At 34.9% G+C, this 18,346-nt stretch overlaps 1 protein-coding gene across 4 annotated transcripts in view; it reads right to left on the minus strand.

Moving 5' to 3' along the window:
* LOC110446614 overlaps window positions 1-18,346 on the minus strand; it is a 112,092-nt gene that overhangs the window by 50,164 nt on the left and 43,582 nt on the right. For 3 of the 4 annotated variants that reach the window (XM_021491844.1, XM_021491843.1, XM_021491845.1), the window contains 5 exons: window positions 16,723-16,799; window positions 14,933-15,089; window positions 2,838-3,029; window positions 802-944; window positions 83-189 (listed from right to left, as the gene is read on the minus strand). In XM_021491844.1, the coding sequence (XP_021347519.1) occupies window positions 83-189; window positions 802-944; window positions 2,838-3,029; window positions 14,933-15,089; window positions 16,723-16,799 (676 nt within the window). Of the gene's footprint in view, window positions 1-82; window positions 190-801; window positions 945-2,837; window positions 3,030-9,493; window positions 10,011-14,932; window positions 15,090-16,722; window positions 16,800-18,346 lie in introns of those variants that run through there. The other variant, XM_021491846.1, reaches the window with a different exon arrangement.

The raw sequence follows: 18,346 nt of genomic DNA on the forward strand, positions 1-18,346 counted from the left end.
CACCCCCACCCCCACGGTGACCCCCAATAACTTCAATAACTTTGTTGTTAGGGGTATATAACACCCTAAGGTTGATACTTACGGTTGTATAGCGGGTAGGGAGGGGTAGTGATGGACCATGGGTTGTTGTGGTTGGGGTGACATCTGATAATGATGATGATGTACAGCACCTCCTCCTCCTCGACCCATCTACAATATATCAATCAGCATAGAAATACACTTGTATTGACAAGTATGAGAGACAAAAGTTCTACAGCATCAAGTACAAAGTGTACGATATTATTTTCTTTCATTCTAATCACAACATTTTTGATTCTGATGTCATTGGTAATAAAATCAATGTCATCCTGTGTGATAAACATCTGGTCATATTTACAGGAAAAGAAACTGGTTTATTGAATATCTTTATTTGTCAACATAACGTATCACTGAAGAGCTATTTTTGTACTGTATATATTGTTATTGTACAGTTATAGCTGTACTGGACTGGGTCAATCGCCGACAACCAGGTTTCTAAATACAATGTACTTAGAGCGTCCAACTAGAGTTCAGAGGGTCCAAGGTTTGAATTCCCAACTGCAGGTCATGCATTCTTCTCTTTCTCCTATTACAAAATAATGGGTGCATGTGTGCAACCCTTGTTTCAAGTTGTTGTCTTTTGTTGTCCATCGAAGCAAAACAACAGTTAAGTACCACTAAGACACTTTTCATTCTCAGAAACATGATAAGATTTAATGCTTAAATCAGAAAGCAAAATCTGTAAAGTCAAACTGTGAAAGGTCAATGGGAGATAACTCTTACCACAACAGGAGCTGCCGGCTCTGCTATGACTGCCGGCATGCATGAAGTTTGCCGAGAATTTCCCGGTAAATTACTCATCATCATCTGCTGCATGACTAACTGATGCATCTGTGCCCCCTGCATCATCATCATCTCCATAAAGTCTGTAACATACAGTAGAACATACAGTATAAATATACAGTATAACATAAGTATAACATACAGTATAACACACAGTATAACATACAGTTTAACATACAGTATAACACACAGTATAACATAAAGTATAACAAAGTATAACATACAGTATAACACACAGTATAACACACAGTATAACATATAGTGTAACATACAGTATAACATATAGTATAACACACAGTATAACATATAGTATAACACACAGTATAACATAAAGTATAACATACAGTATAACATAAAGTATAACATACAGTATAACACACAGTATAACATAAAGTATAACATACAGTATAACATAAAGTATAACATACAGTATAACACCCAGTATAACATAAAGTATAACATACAGTATAACACACAGTATAACATACAGTATAACATACAGTATAAACATATAGTATAACATAAGTATAATTTACAGTATAACCATATGTGATACAGTATAACACACAGTATAACATACAGTATAACACACAGTATAAACATATAGTATAACAAACAGTATAACATACAGTATAACACACAGTATATAACATACAGTATAACATATAGTATAACCATACAGTATAACCATACATGATACAATATAACACACAGTATAACACACAGTATAACATACAGTATAACATAAAGTATAACATAAAGTATAACATACAGTATAACATACAGTTTTTTCAGCTAACTTTTGGCAGTATTAAGGTGTTTGGCAGTATATCAAGGGAGACATATTAAGTAATTAGAAATAAGAAAAATGTGGGACATTGGAATTTGTAAGCAGTATGTAAGGTGTAAAAACAATTATGGACGTTTGTTGAGGTGAATCTGTGGTCATATGAACCCGAGAAAGTGATATTGACAGCAACAAATTCCAGGTAAAACTCACTTTTCAGGTACATGTAGCACATGTTCATTGAAACAAAAATCCTCCATTGATTTTTATTAGATAATGAAATTACGTCTTTTTCATCATTAAACAAGACGGGGTGGAACTAAATTGTCATAGGAATATTCTGCATTTGGCAGCGAGCATGCGTTATAATTGAATGACATCATCAAGGGAATATTTACCTAATGATTCTAAAACTAATAACACCAAGTTGATATCACAAATCATTGACCTACATGTGATAATAAATCAACCAATGAGAATGTAAGAAAAAACGGTATCATCTAGTATTGAGCTTTATATATACTCATTCCACATTTTCATATTTTGCCTAGTTTTCCATGCAGAGTTGGTAACCTTATCATGAGCATGTCATCATCACATGATTTTGACCCTGTAACTTTAATCTTCCGAAGTTTTTCCTCGTCATGGTTAAAACCCAAAATGTCTACCGGTATTCCATTTATTAATTTGATGTGCTATCTGCTATAACCTTAACCTTAGCCTGTTGGTGGATGTATGGACAGACGGGCGGATGGACAGTAAAATTCAACATTTAATACCTCTAGTCACCTAATAGTGGAGGCCCATACCAATCATTCTGGGTCATGTGTACAGACTTCTTTTTCCTTATTCTCCATGACATTCTGATACTGACTGAATGAAAAATTTAATATTGATAAACATCATGAATTTTACAACAAGTTAATGAAACATGTTTTTCCAACTTATGTTGATCACTCTTGTTGGCCTGGATGGAAGCCCACAGAGGATCTTGATGTGGGAGGAAACCGTAGTACTCAGAGAAAACCCATGTGGTCGGGCAGGTGACTCCATAACTTTTCACGTTGGATTGGAGAAATGAACCCCGCCCACCTTGGTGCAAGGTGAATGCCCTATACATTGCGCCATCACATTGCTAAAAAAGTTGAATGATTTGGCGAATGAACCTAAAAAATTGTATGAAACAAACCTGCTTTATTAAACAGCGAGCCTTTGCTGGGCTGGTTGTCGTCTAAGCCGATTCGCTGTATGACTGGCTGTGGGATCTGCTGTATTACGTGCTGTGGGGGCGGCGGGGGCGGGGCTTGGTGCAGTGGGGGTAGGTGGTACGTCTTTGGGGTGTTGATTCTGTGTTCTATCACATGTTTCACTTGATTCATATCTGCAAAACAAAAAATATTGAGAAATATGAAATATTGGTCTGAAGGATAATAAATTTCAAGACACATTCTTGTAGTTACATTGAAGGTTTGGGAGATGAAAATGTTCTCATCTAGCCAACAATTAAATACTTCATACGACCATATCCAGGGATGTCATTGGGAACTGGAAAAAAGGGAGAAAATCAAAATGAAAAGGGAGGAAAATACCTTACTCCTTTAAAACCTCTGAAATTTTTAATGTTTCAGAATAATTGCAATACTTTTAAAATTATGGGAAAAATACAATGACGGAAGAAATCCTCTGAAAATAGGAAGGATCACATCTCACAAGTCGCAAAGGAGGTTGAACAAAACTTGTACCACAATTTTTTCAAATTTCCTGAAAGACAATTCGCATTTGTTATGATGTTACTGTAAATATAACCAATGTCCTGGGATTTTACCCTTTGAATTGTTAAAGGATTATCTCTACTGCTATGCTTAAGGTCATTTGATAAAAAAATAAAAATAAAAGCAGTTCATATAGAACTTGCCTCAAGATCAACTCAATGTTAAAATGAAAATATTCAGATTCACTCCTTAAATTTCTATTTATCATATTCAAAGTCCTGTTCAGTACTGGAATCTACTGAACACCTGCTGTGCTTCATGATGTAAAATGAAAATTTCCAGTCGGTGTTCAAGTTAACTATCAAAGCCAACTGTGACAGCAGTTTACTTATAATTACTATTTTTCGGAACATATAAGTATCACAAAAATGTATAAGTTATTTAGAAGTAGAAATACCTTAAAAAATACATAAGCTCGCACTTAATGATGGAAATGCAGTTAAACAAAATCTAATCGAAGTCAGAAACGCAGAAAACATAGGTCACAGTGACTTACATTTGAAATACTGGTTTAGTACTCCCCAAGGTGTATCCAAATATGAAGTTTAGTGACTGTTGGACCTCTAGTATTAGAGTTACATGGACCTAAATGTGAAGTCTATCCAAGTACATATACGTACGGACTGACAGAAAAGGTAAACTCCTAATGCCTCTCTACTATGTGGCCAGGGGCATACAAATATTATGTATTATTGTTTAATAGTAGAACAGCCATCTTTCAAGTAAAGGTCAAAGGTATTCAATGTAACAATTATGACATCACAATAGGGCCATGGCACTCATTCAGATATGAATGCCACCTGTATTTGGTAGGGCAATGCCATACATTGGTAAATATGATTACATGAACAATGTAAATGTCCATGACTATATGAAAATATTGTGATAAACTGTTATAACATTTTGTTGGCCATCATGGTCATCAATTCTACGTTAAGTGATAGGCAATCTCCCAGTAGTAAATTCTGTACGCCCCCCNTTGACTTCTTTACAGCTCTTTAAAATTCATCCAAAGAAATTGAAAATTTTGCTGAGGACTTACAACTTTTGGCCTTTTACTTGTCGAAAAAGCAATTTAAATGTCATAATGTTTGTACATATTTTAAGACTTTAAATTTTATCAGCTAGTCCTACAAAAGCTTAACTACATAATGGAAACGTCTCCAATATAGAGTACTTATTATATATTCGTATTTTACCATAGATTTTCATGGAAATCTGATTCAAGTAAACCCCTTTCAATCTTTCTCAATTTCAATTTTTTGATAGCACACTCATAAAGCAGATAATCAATTGTGTTTCTCACACTGATACGCACCTCCAATATTAAATTGAATTAAATTAAGAAGAGAACCATGAACATTCGGTGAATTGTGCATGCATTATATATTAACCCTTTCACCACTGTAGACCATAATGGACTCATCCATATCAATGCATGGTATAGAGTCTACTAAATTTACATAGGGGTGAAAGGGTTAAATCTACATTGCTGTGAGGTCAGGATTAAACTTTTGAACGAGTTTGTTTGGGGTTCTAAGTACCCTTTCAACACCTTAGGTCATATGAAGATTAACGCTCAGGGAGACATCAACCAAAAAGAAAAAGTAGGTACCATATAAAACAGGACTGTACTTTCCCCATACATACAGGGACAAGATATAATTTAAGTTCTGACATTGCAGGATATTTTGTTTTTTCCTTTTATGATACTAAGCCATTGACTATCATTAACTCATTCACCCTTGAAATTTCATAATGAACTATTCCAACTTTAAATTTCCATTGGAAGAGTTCAAATGTGACTTTAGGGATGAATGGGTTAAGCACTGTAATCTTTGTTGAATAAGACTTTAAAGACGATGATCATATCCATCATTTAAATTGGTGGTTGGGTGGAGCAGTGGATAGTGCACTTGCTTTTCACTAAGGCGACCGGGGTTCGATTCCCCGATCGGATGTGAAAAGGTTGGGGTCACCTGCCCGACCAGTGGGTTTTCTCCGGGTACTCCGGTTTCCTCCACACACATGTGCTTACATCCAGGCCAACAAGAGTGATTAATATAAGTTGAAATAACTTGTTTCATTATTGTTGTAAAATAAATAAAGTTTATATATTATTCCAGGAATGCCTCCTGTAACACCTCCTGTAACACCCCCCCCCCCCCCCCCCCCCCACACNTCCCCCATATTTTTAATCTTCGTGACAAAGAAGGGTCAAGGTCATTTATTCATACAAACTTGATGGCCTTTCACCCCAACAAGCTACAAGGTCATGGAGCTTTTGAAGACTTTGCTTTAGGATTATAACACATCTTACACCAAGGAACATAACAGTTGGTGAAGGTTATTTATTTGAGCACAGTGAATAGCCCTTCATTCAAACAGGCTATTAGCAAAAAATAGTAACCTTAGACCTTATGGATCTTTAGACAAAACGTTGCAAAAAATTCACTGGAACTTCTTACGAGGTGGGTTAAAATATGTTTCCAGTGACAATCCAATTTAAGAAAAATACTGTTATTGCACACACTGTTTCCTTGTCTAAGAAGAAAAAGGAAGATATTAGGATAGTGGGTAGGAATATTTTTATTTTGTCATCAATACAAAGACTTTCATTCATTTTCCCCCACCTTCAACTAAAATTTTCTAAGTCAAAAGACTGCCTTTCACTTAATTTTTTCCCCAAAGTATATTGTAAAATGATTGCAAGTAGAAGTTACTTAAATTGACTTACGTAAAGGTTTCCGCCTCTACTCAAGACGTATAAGAGCTTTTACACTTTTCTATGAAGAGTGCTAAATACCTTTGTAAAAATGATCTCAAGCAATGCTGAGTCAGCCCAGTTTTTACCCTGTGACAGACCCGTCATTTACTGTCGACCACGATTACAGACTTCCTGTAAACTTAATGAGTAAGCAGAGAGACGTAATTGGTTTATAATTATATGCGCCGTCTGCTACTTACACAATATTTACTTTATGTACCTAGATCTGTACTCGTCACATTTCTGACAATGTACCAACGGTGATTCCTCTATAAAGTACAAAGCAGTTCTTTTTTTTAATGCACACATCTTTTAAAAGAAATCTTTTATACATCAAATATGATTTATGAATCGATATTCTTCCAATATTTACATCTTTTTTTTTAAATTATTTGCCCTGTCTTGGTTCAACAGGAAAGTGCAGAAAATTATACACAGTGATGGAAATGAAAACAGTGTTCATTTGAATATGTGTACGAAGTTTTCTGCCGATTGTAAGGATTGACACGGAACACACTCTGTCGGTGAATACCAGACATTGATAATTAACGGGACCTCACTGGTACAAGCGTTAAAGGAGCGGACGTAAACAGTAAGATTCCAGGACATAGTCCCGTCTCATTTTACATTTATATGGAGAAAAAAAATCATGGAGGATCATTCTACAGTTTGATACGGCATGAATGTTCCAATAATTGATGGAAAATGGTTAAAAGGTCTTAATGAAATAATTATGCAAAAGTTTTATTGGACATAGAAATAATTATGAAATAATTATGCAAATAGATATATTTTATGGGGCATAGTGCTAAGGTTTTTTAAGGCATACAGATGCATATGTTTGAAGTAATATGGTTCAATGATTTTATATAAGCATCAATCCACGTTTTTTTTTAATGATAAAATCATAAATATGCAAATATTTCTTGGAGACATTCAGGCTCTATGACCGGTAGATTCAAAGCATTCAGGTTAAAGTTTTAAAGGGTCTGACACTTATTGTCCAAAATAAATTTCCTTTTTTTTTTTTTTTATTGGGTTTGAGATTATAAGACTCTGTCTTTTGAAAAGGACCTAAAACAATTATTTCACAATAGTGATAGTGATAATACTATTGTTTCTGACAAATCAACACTGTAAAATGTATACAGTTTGCATGTTGGTGTTACATTTTATATCCTGAAGATGAAAATAAAATCCAATTAAAGGAAAGTTAATATGCAACTGCCGGAATGGGATTCAAACAATGGAACTCTTACATATATATAGCTCTAACAAATTGACCTATCTGGTCAGTGACAATGGGCCCTAGAGTCCACTACACCTTAAAGGATTTAACCCTCCCTAAGGACGAGGGCCTCTGGTGTAATAGCACTGATAACCCGCTATTGTATACCCCTTGTCATAAAGGATTGACACTGGCATTTATTTCAAATCTTTCATTCTACCTACAAAAATCTGACAACTTGATAAATATCTGACCACTGTAAGCTATCTCAATACATGTATTAGAAGTAAATCATACAAGGTATCAATATTTTCCATTATAGGACTCTGAAATGATGAAACCATCCCCGAAAGTGATCTTTTCTTGATTAACGGGATCCCACGGAAGACTTTGTTATCTTTGATAGTTTATGGTGACAAGTGTAACAAATAGACGTTTTTTTACCACTGACCAACGGAAATGAAACTAATTACCTGATGACGTTATTTATCATACCTAATATCTAAAGATGCCAGTCTACAGGATTTTTATGGTGACAGACTGTATTTGTATTCTATCAAGTAAAGACGAATGCTTCATAGATATTGTAACTTGTATAAAAAGATGCATACTGTGAAATCACTAATTTTCGTGGGTTTTAAATTTCAGAGATTTTGTGGGTTATCTTCATCCACAAATGTATAGGTCCACAAAGTAATAATTATAAGTTTGATATAAAGCAATTCATCATTTGAGTGAGTGCTCATAATGCACAAATTCATGTACAAACAGGACTGTTTTGTCGGGATACCATAAAATTTTGGCCCACAAAAAACATCTTATTTAACAGTAAATTTTTTAGCTGAAGACCTGTGAAACACAACACTATTTCTGTATGACCTCATAATATAAGTGAAGGGTCTATTTCAAAATACTATAAAATGTATTGCTTAAAAATGAGTGTATTTATTGTTTTCAATAAAAGGAAAAAATGGCAAGGGACCGATATAAAAATGTTTGTTTAAAAGTTCATTTTTCTGCAAGAAATAAAATATAATTGCATGCTTAGGACTCTGTATTCAGACTGGAACTAAAACCACTATAAAAACTGTTATATTTTTATACAGGGTACTAAAAAACTTACGTACTATTGAGTAAAACCTATCAGCTCCTATAGGGAGAAATACCATAATTAAATCTCCACAATATTCCCTTTATGGTGTACCATTGTTTAGTTCCAACCAAAGCAGCTTTTTTTTGCCTTTCACATGCAGCATATAGCAGGTGTACATATACTTAGCACAGGAAGGTTTTTTCACTCATGGCAACCAGGTAAAACATAAATTATTGTTTCAAATTACGTTTTTCAAGACTTCATAACTGAAATTTCTTTCATAATACTTTTTTCTTAATCAAAGAATCCCTCTTCCGAAACTCTATTCTCTACAGGTTGTGGTTTTGTAGAAGTTACATTTTTGATCACCGGATCTTGGAGAGATTTTAACGGCTTAAAATGGGATATTTAAATAATAATCAAAACTGAAAAAGAAATACACATATCTAGAGATCTAAAATAATCTACCTCAAGTAATATGTATACAAAAATACTCATATTTTCAGATACATTGTGAAATAGCTTACCATCTGCTATTAAAAAGTCAAATACCCTGGCCAAGTTCAAGACGGACATCAAAACTCACCTCTTCACGTCTGAATTTTAGAATCCTTGCAAAGATGTCATGTAAATACCACCCTTTTATTTGTTCAATTATGTGCACATTGCTTGCTTAAATGCATAAAAGTGATTGTAAGCCTTTGTTTTTTGTTTTCACAATTACAACCATTACTATTATCCATATGTTGTAAAGTGCTTTAGAGTAATTTTACAAATGATATAGGGTGCTATATAAATGTTGTATATTATTATTATTATTACCAGGTATTATATTTCTGTAAAATGAAAGAATTTTTTTTTTAACTGAAAATATGTTTCTGTAAAAGTTGAAAAAAACACTAAAAAAATTAAATGTAGATATCATGAAAATGAATCTTGCTAGATACGAGTCTTGGGGAATAATTTTAAAAGGGAGTGAATTTACCTCGGTGCCTATCATGTTTTATGTAATCCCTGACGACGCGACTGCCTGCATCTGTTAGCCAGTTTTCCATAATATATGGAACATGATCCCTGTGAAATGCTGTCCAAACACGTACGACTCCGTCACTTTCCTGTCATGATAACTCACTTTCCTTCACTCGAGGTAAATTATCTGTTTATCCACATGTGTATCTCAGACGACACTGAAAACTTCCCGCCAGTAATCACTGCAGGTAAAAATGCCTTTATCACTATCACCGGTTTCCACAGAAAGTTTTAAGTGAAAAACATACACCCGGCAAAAACAGGGCGGCAATGTCCTCAAGTTTGGAAATTTAACGTTCACTGAGACTTGAGATCATAAAGTATGACAGCATATAAGTAGCAGGCAAACGTTGGTGAATAATGATTTAGTCCTGTAGTTATGTGCTGTTCGTAGTGTTGGCTTCCGTTCCCTCCGTCATAGCCCCCATGTATAGACAGACCCACACAGTAAGGAGTTGCTATGGGGAAGCTATTCAAACGGAAATTTTCCCGGGGACAATTCTTTTAAATGTTTTATGTATGTCATACTTTGTTTTGCAAATAACGACAGTAAAAGGCGGTCTTTTCATCCGACTTTGGTCAGCCTTTTCACAGCCTTTTCAGCGCTTGCCATACAAAAGAGTCCGGCAGTAATACCCTTTTATTGGGCGATGTATACCTGATGTAAATTTTCAATACACACCTTTATCACAACATTTACCTATCATTGGATTTATTGAAAGTGTAAACTATCGGTTCATACACACCAGTGTGCGAATCCCCCGAGTTCTGTTATGCAGTCTACCTGCTAACCAAACAAAATTCACAGATGCTGTCTGTCAAATTTCTCCACCACTCAAAACACATAGAAATACCCCTTTTTTCATTGACTGAATGTATATGAGATTTTGCAAGGATCAGTGATGCATTATAATTATCACCCTTGAATAGAGCTCTCTTTCAAATGAGGTGAGATTAATTTCAATATGTTATTCAGCTCAAATTTGGCGTAGCTTGCAATGGTGTCATTAATGGAGAATAAGCTGACACCTATGGTAACCAAACAAAGAATGGCTCTGTTCAATATCAACACAAAAGAGCACCCACAACTACAAAAACATCAGATTCTTAAGATTCCGATGACCCCATCAAAATCAGATTAATCCATGTGAATACTTCGGTATACGTGAAGGTTTTTCATGTTCCTAGATAGGTGTAATGTGTTTAAATCTACTGCAATTACATCTACCTACAAGTACAACTATCTCTTCTCTTGGGGGTTGGGGGTGGGTGGTGAACACATACCTGTAATAACAATAGGAGGGACGAGACTGGGTAGATAGAAATCACCAGTGGCTCAGGACAGCTTTAAAATGGTAGAAGCTTCAGGATACACTTCGAGTTTAGAGATTTTTAAGTTACAATTTTGTCTGGCCCATTACATCTTCTCCACCCTATTTACAACTGTACGCTTTTTTCATCATTTATTTTGTTACCTGCATTTTCAATCATACACTCTGAAACGTTTTACCATTCAATTATTTATAGACACCAGGCTTGATTTGCTCTTCCAGTGATCCGGGGATCTTTGTCTTAAATCCTCTGTTCCTGAATAGTTTAAGTAAAAGCTTGATCGCTATCATATTCCATCATCTTATTTTCTATTTTCAAATACCTGTATAAGGCCCTCCAAGTTTCCAAGTTGATTCTCTCCATGGGTCATATGACCGCCAATGACTTCCTCGGCGATTCATGTCAACATTTTTGTTCCAACGAATCTCGCATCTTTCGGAAAAAATCCAATTTCCGCTGCCACCATTTAATTGACAGAAATGCGTACCTTAATTCTCAAATCATCGTCACTATAACTTCGTAGCACCAAAATGTAAACAAAACTGTCCTCATGGTAGTAAACAACAGTTATTTAAAGCCAGAGTTCTAATATCATATCGGACGGATAACTGTTATCTTCGCATTATTTATTGTTGTCCAATGAATAAGAGTCCAGTTGTATCGATAGCCCAATATCTACAGACTTAAATTGGTCTTGTAGATTATACCTTCATGGCAAATATCCAACACCTGTTTAAGTCCCTTTGGAATTAAACGACTCAGGGGAAATTCTTTAATATGAGGAAATCCTGATACCTGTATTATTATTAGATACAAGTATTATACATGCCAAGGATCATTCCAATGATTGGAAAATGATATGAAAATTAACAATTCCATCCGCAAAATGAACTGTTATCAGCTACTGGGATTACAGGAAAGCCGAGTTATATCATAGCTCAGCTGCAGGGAACCAAGTCATACAGATAAAGTTGTATTAATATCGTTTCTGGCTCCCAGTCCTCAATTCTCCTGAAAACTTATGTCAATTACCGTCCCTTTGGAACAAAAGTATACTTCCAACTACCCCAAGATATGTCATATCAAAACTTAAGACTCCTGGTCTCTGTCTAATTGATTTTAAACACACATAGATGTTCATGTGACGGTATTTAATACAAGGCGCCACCGAAAAGCCTGTGGTGGTGGAAACACTAGAAAGCGTTTTATTTAAAGGAGACAGATATCTCACCCCAAAGGTGGAGAGTTAATCCAGGGGGCTTAACTCTTGTAGGGTAACCAGGTGTAACATATGTACTTGTACAGGAATCCAGTTTTTAGTTAGATTATCAAATCAATAAGATACCACAATTGTTGACTGAAGAATAGCGTGTACTATTTAGTATTTACGAACTGGATTAAATCAATGTACATGTTTTCTTTAAAGTTTGACTCTGCGGACCTTGACACCATAAGGATCAATAATGTATAATATGTGGGGGATGGGGTAGTGGTGTGGTGAGGGGGTTGTCAGGGGAGGGGGTATGGATGGTATAGATACCACAGCAGACCTGAACCAAAGATCCTCAAAGTCGTACAAAGGAATCTAGATGAAACAATATATATCATCAAAATTTTAAGCATTGTTATTCTATTTGTGAAACTCAAATCAGAAATCTTAAAGTCCTGGAAATAGGAAATAGGAAATCAGTTGTCCTTGAAATCAAGATGATCAGTATCACCAATAAAAAGGATATCATCTCTTTCAAGATAAAATAAACAATTTATCCATGTTTAAGGATCCCTGTACCTCTGACAATAATAAAATAAATTGAAGTTCTTATTTACCGCTGTATCAAAACCTCGTTTGTAGGTTGTCTCAAAGTGGTTCACAAATTATTATCCATGGTTATAGGGCCTTTGCAACAAGCCAATATCTTTCTCAACTCCCTGGGGTGCATACAGCCGGTGCTGCCATTTCTGCGCTCACAGTTAGCATTCTATAATTCTAGCACTGCCCAACCACATACTCATTTACAGCTGAGTAGACTGGAACAAGCTGAGTACAGTATCTTGTTCAAAGATACAATAAAGTGCAGTGCCTTGACTCGAACCCGCAACCCTTTGGTCACGAGCCCGGTGTCCTACCACTAGACTACCTTGCCTCCTTACAACCAATTTTGCAGTGGAAACTTTAATCTCCTGAATGTGTTGGGAGTGAAAATGGAATTGAGACCAGCCTAGAATTTTAACCCTTGACACCTGGTTATTATATTGTAACTCTAACTAACTGAACAACTTGGTTAACTATAGCATCCTTATAAACAGATTCCAGTTGTGTTACAGTTACATCCAAAAAGAAACGAAGGTGAGGTTAATACTCAATGTACGTAAGAAAATCTACCATAGAATTCTCTAGTGTTTTGCCTGCAATTTGATAAGTTCACCCCTGAAATTCCATAATGAACTATTCCATCCTTTGAATTGGAAGAGTTCAAATGTGTCTTCAGGGGTGAATGAGTTAAACTTAATTCAATGCACATGCTGTCCTTTAGATAAAGATAATTAATTGTTTGTAAAATTTGTTTTTGGAGGAAATACAGAATGCCTGTCTGTCTGTCTGCACCATATATAAGCTATAGCTGTGCTAGCCACCTAGATTTTAGATACAGGTTGGACACACTGTCACAGATATAACTTTCATGCACATTTATCAAGACATCAAGCTTTATATCCATCACTTTGATACAGTCTATATTAAGACATCATTCTCTTTATAAGTGTACACTGTTTTGAATGAATTTTCAGGGAATTTCCTCTTTTGCCAGATCTCTGTTTAAGTTTGACATAACAAAACAAAAGCATAACTAATTTAACAATTTGTTTGTGTTTTACGTCCTTTTGACAGCTATATAGCCATTTAAGAATGTGCCAGGTTTTGGTGGTAAAGGAGTCCCGGGGGCCTCGAGAAAAAAACTTATCTGCTGTCGGTATATCTGGCTACTGCCCAATGTAAACCTCAAATTACTCTTAACAAAACATTAATATAAGTACAACTTTTCCTGATCTGAGGACATCCTCAAGTTACTTGAGGAATGTTTATACATGTAAGCCATATTTGAGGAAATCTCAGCTAAGGAAATCTCAACTTGAGATTTTTTTATACAAGCGGGGCCTGTTATGTATCTTTTAGCACTGAAATTGTGCTGTGATATGTCCTATAGCATGTATAATGACTGTTGCTGACAAAAATGTAACCATGGATTTCATTGGCTGATACAGCAGAACAATATAACATCAACTGCTGCTCTAAGTCAGCCTAGATATATACAGGGATGGAAGATTTATGGGGTTAACCCTTTCACCACTGTAGACCATAATGGACTCATCCATATCAATGTGTGGTAGAGTCTACTAAAGTTACATAGGGGTGAAGGGTTAAAGGGCTAAACATTGTTCTAAAATCGTTTCAATGAGGAAAATTGAAAGATTGTATAACACTAAAGTTCAGAAAGTATCGTATAGTTTTGAGGGCCATACATGAAGGAGAGTATGAACTGCTGGTTTCTACAAAACCTAGATTGATTGTATATCAATAAAATATTCTTTTGTGTCAGTTGAACCAAGTAATTAAAAGGGTGCCTCCGTAGACGTGATCGCGAATGTGCACAGTCAATGTATTACTGTGTGCAAACAAGTGTGAGCTTCAGACCACTCGCTCCCCTGAGAATTCCAGTTTGATCCCCAGCGGTGGCGGAAAAAGAGAGTGATGTCTGATAGGGTTAGTTGTTATCCCTCCGATGGCACGGTGGTTTTCCCCCGTAGATTTTCCTCCATCATGAAAAACATCATTTGTTCCCTAAGCGACGTCGTAATAAAAGCTCTACAGAGCTTATGTTTGTTGTTGACAATTGAACACGACATTAAATAAAGATTATCATTATTATTTTATTATCATAATTTATTAAGCCTCCACTAAACCGGATGTCTCACAATCCATCCAAACCTTTTAGGGGACACTTTATATTTTTATCTCTTTAAAACCATAAATGACCAGATTAACAAACTTGACAGGCATACCAACCTTGACCTTGACCTCGATAGGAGTAGTCCCCCTTGTTGAAGTCTGGGAGTGATCGCCGTGAGGGGGGAGGCTGTACAGGAGAAGGTGTGTATCGCCGTCGGGCACTGAGGGATCGCGGTCGTCTTGTTGTGTAATCGTTGTTTAATAAATGCTCATGCTGAAAAGATAAACAAGTACGGTTTAAATGAGATATAGTTTATACAAAATATTTTGCTTTTTATTGATGGAACTATATAAATCCATGGTACTATATTAGTCCATGCTATAATATTAATCCATGATACTATATTAATCCATGGTACTATATTAATCCATGCTATGATATTAATCCATGGTACTATATTAATTAAGCCATGCTATGATATTAATCCATGGTACTATATCAATCCATGCTATAATATTAATCCATGGTACTATATTAATCCATGCTATGATATTAATCCATGGTACTTTATTAATCCATGCTACGATATTAATCCATGGTACTATATTAATCCATGCTATGATATTAATCCATGGTACTATATATATTAATCCATGCTATGATATTAATCCATGGTACTATATAAATCTATGGTACTATATTAATCCATGGTACTATATTAATCCATGCTATGATATAAATCCATGGTACTATGTTAATCCATGCTACGATATTAATCTATGGTACTATATTAATATCATAGCATGCATTAATATAGTACCATAGATTTATATATTACCATGGATTAATATAGAACTATGGATTAATATAGGACCATGGATTAATATAGTACCATGCTATGATATTAATCCATGGTACTATATTAATCCATGCTATGATATTATTCCATGGTACTATATTAATTCATGCTATGATATTAATCCATGGTACTATATTAATCCATGCTATGATATTAATCCATGGTATTATATTAATCCATGCTATGATAATAAGCTTATGTCTGTTAATAAGCCCATCCACATATATAATGCAGTTCAGTAGAAATGCCAATAAATGTTAATTCATTGTCCTGTAAGAAGCCCACCCTCTTACTGTCAATAAGAGATTATATGTTGACCCTTCGGGTTTATTGCAGGACAAATACTGCAATTTTTTCAGTGAATGAGTTAATCATTCCTGAGTTCTAAACTAAAATGTTTGTCCTCCTCTCACATTTTCCCACAGTAAAAGTATTGCTTAGTTAAGGAAACATCTTCACTGAAGCTCGGAGAAACATTAATTGAACTGGGGGGCTATTGATTAAACTGAAGGGAAATTCTATCTAGTCCGGGCAGTACCAAGCAACCTGAAGGGTCATCTCTTTGAAGAAAATTCATGTTGGTATATTTTTGATTGCTATTAAAATCTCATAAACAACAAAAACTATTCAAATAGACATGACATTCATCCATTCATTGTAAACTATTACAAAATAGTGAAATCTGGATATAACGCCTTTGCTTTTATAAAGTAAAACCTTCATATGTTACGCCCCTTGTTTCTACACAATAAAACCTTGATATAATGCCCTTTTGTTTCATTTTTTTACTGCTTATTTAACTTAAACATTTCCTTTCAACTATGTTCAAACCTCTTTATTATGCCATTATTTTACAAGAGAAATGGAGCCAGTATAACAAAGTTTTACTACCTAATCTACAGGACACATTTTCTATTTCTTTAAATACGAAATTTTCCTTCTTTACCTGGTATGTTGTCAAACTCCTTATAATGCCAACACTAGACAATTGATGGCAGTATAACAAGTTTTGCCTTGTAACATATTATTTCTTAGATTTTAACCTACCTTGATTTTATCCAATAGTTCTTGTCTCCTCAACATAATCTGCTGCATGTGTAACTGTTGCTCCAAATCATTGTTACCTGTCAACAGAAGAAGACAACTTTAGAGCTAATTCAAAAACAAGAGGCCCATCTGACCTGTATTGCTCACTGGATCTCTAATAACTACAGACAAGAAGTTGTGTTTTGATAGAAGAATGGTATAAGTTTAATTGTAAGGGTTTTGCCTCCTTTTACCAATATAATGTGCACATGTCAGTAGATGATGTGAATTGCTGGAAAGAGTTGGTATAACACCTCATATCATTGTGATACAATATACCTAGAGAAAAATCCATTTGTTTAGAAATATGGAGCGAGTTATAAGAAATTTGGATGAAACTTTGGTGGGGAATGTGTGGACAAGACAATTTTCCAATCATCTTCTCTTTTTTTTTTTTTTTACCTGTAACCTTGACCTTGAATATATGACTTCGTCATTCAATTGCTCTAAGAGAAAACTGTTAAGAACATTTTTTTAAGCTTCCTGAATTTGATAGGACACGGAAGTCAGAATCTAAACTGTGGTCATGGCAAAGGTACAAATTTCCAATCATCATGTTCAGATTTTGTAGCTTTGACCTTGAACTTGAATTTCAAATTGGCTTTAGAGATTGATTTGTGAAGTGTCATAAAATTTGGTTACACATTTGACTCATAAGCTAGTGACAGATGGATTGGAAGGACAGGATGATGCAAACATACGTTCCACTGAAGGTGGACATATTGAAACAAGAAATTTTAGAGAAATCTTGGCACCAACCAACCATTCAAAGATCACAATATTTCTCTGTATGTAGTATAGGTTATGCTCGTATTTCTCTGTTCTGTTGCAGAACTTGAAGAGGTACTGAGGGGATCATGCAACATGATTTTTGAGGGGCTTGTTCTACGGTTCCAATCAATTATAACATGCAGCGCGCCCAACAAAGGACAAACAGTACATTCATACCCAATTCTATCTTGATCTCTTGAGAAAAATATCGGCAAATAACTTAACATGCAATATCTATACAACATCCAAAATAATCTGGTGGCCATTTTGATTTTTTTGGGTTTCTTTATTCATGATCAAAATTTCAAACTGGCACAACTATTGTTTCATCTTCATCCCTTAAGTTGTTTCTGAGAAAATCGTCGTGTTGACAAAAATTGTTTACAGACGGACTGTCAGACTGAATGACAGACTCACAGAAAGATGGCGGAAAACGTTGGAAAAGCAATTTGAACCAAAAACTACTTCATAATCTCCCTCTGGTATTTAACATAATCTAAGATTATAAAACACTAGGTTCGAAATCTGTATGTATACATATCAAATATTTTCAAGTTTGTATTTGCCAATTCAATAAATTGAAATGACATGAAACTGCACTATATGTAGAGTCTGTTAACCTCATTCAAACTATTTCATATACATTTTAACCCTAGTTACTATATTTACATTTTATCCTTTTTTTTTTTACAATTTTTGAACAATATGATATTATACTTTTCGCTTTGTACAACATCTCTTCCTATTCAAGTATTTAATATTTGCACCCCTTGGGTAAATATATAGGGACTACACAATGACGATGATGGATGGG

The sequence above is a fragment of the Mizuhopecten yessoensis genome, unplaced genomic scaffold (assembly GCF_002113885.1).
Source record: "Mizuhopecten yessoensis strain PY_sf001 unplaced genomic scaffold, ASM211388v2 scaffold2891, whole genome shotgun sequence".
Classification (NCBI taxonomy): Eukaryota; Metazoa; Mollusca; class Bivalvia; order Pectinida; family Pectinidae; genus Mizuhopecten; species Mizuhopecten yessoensis.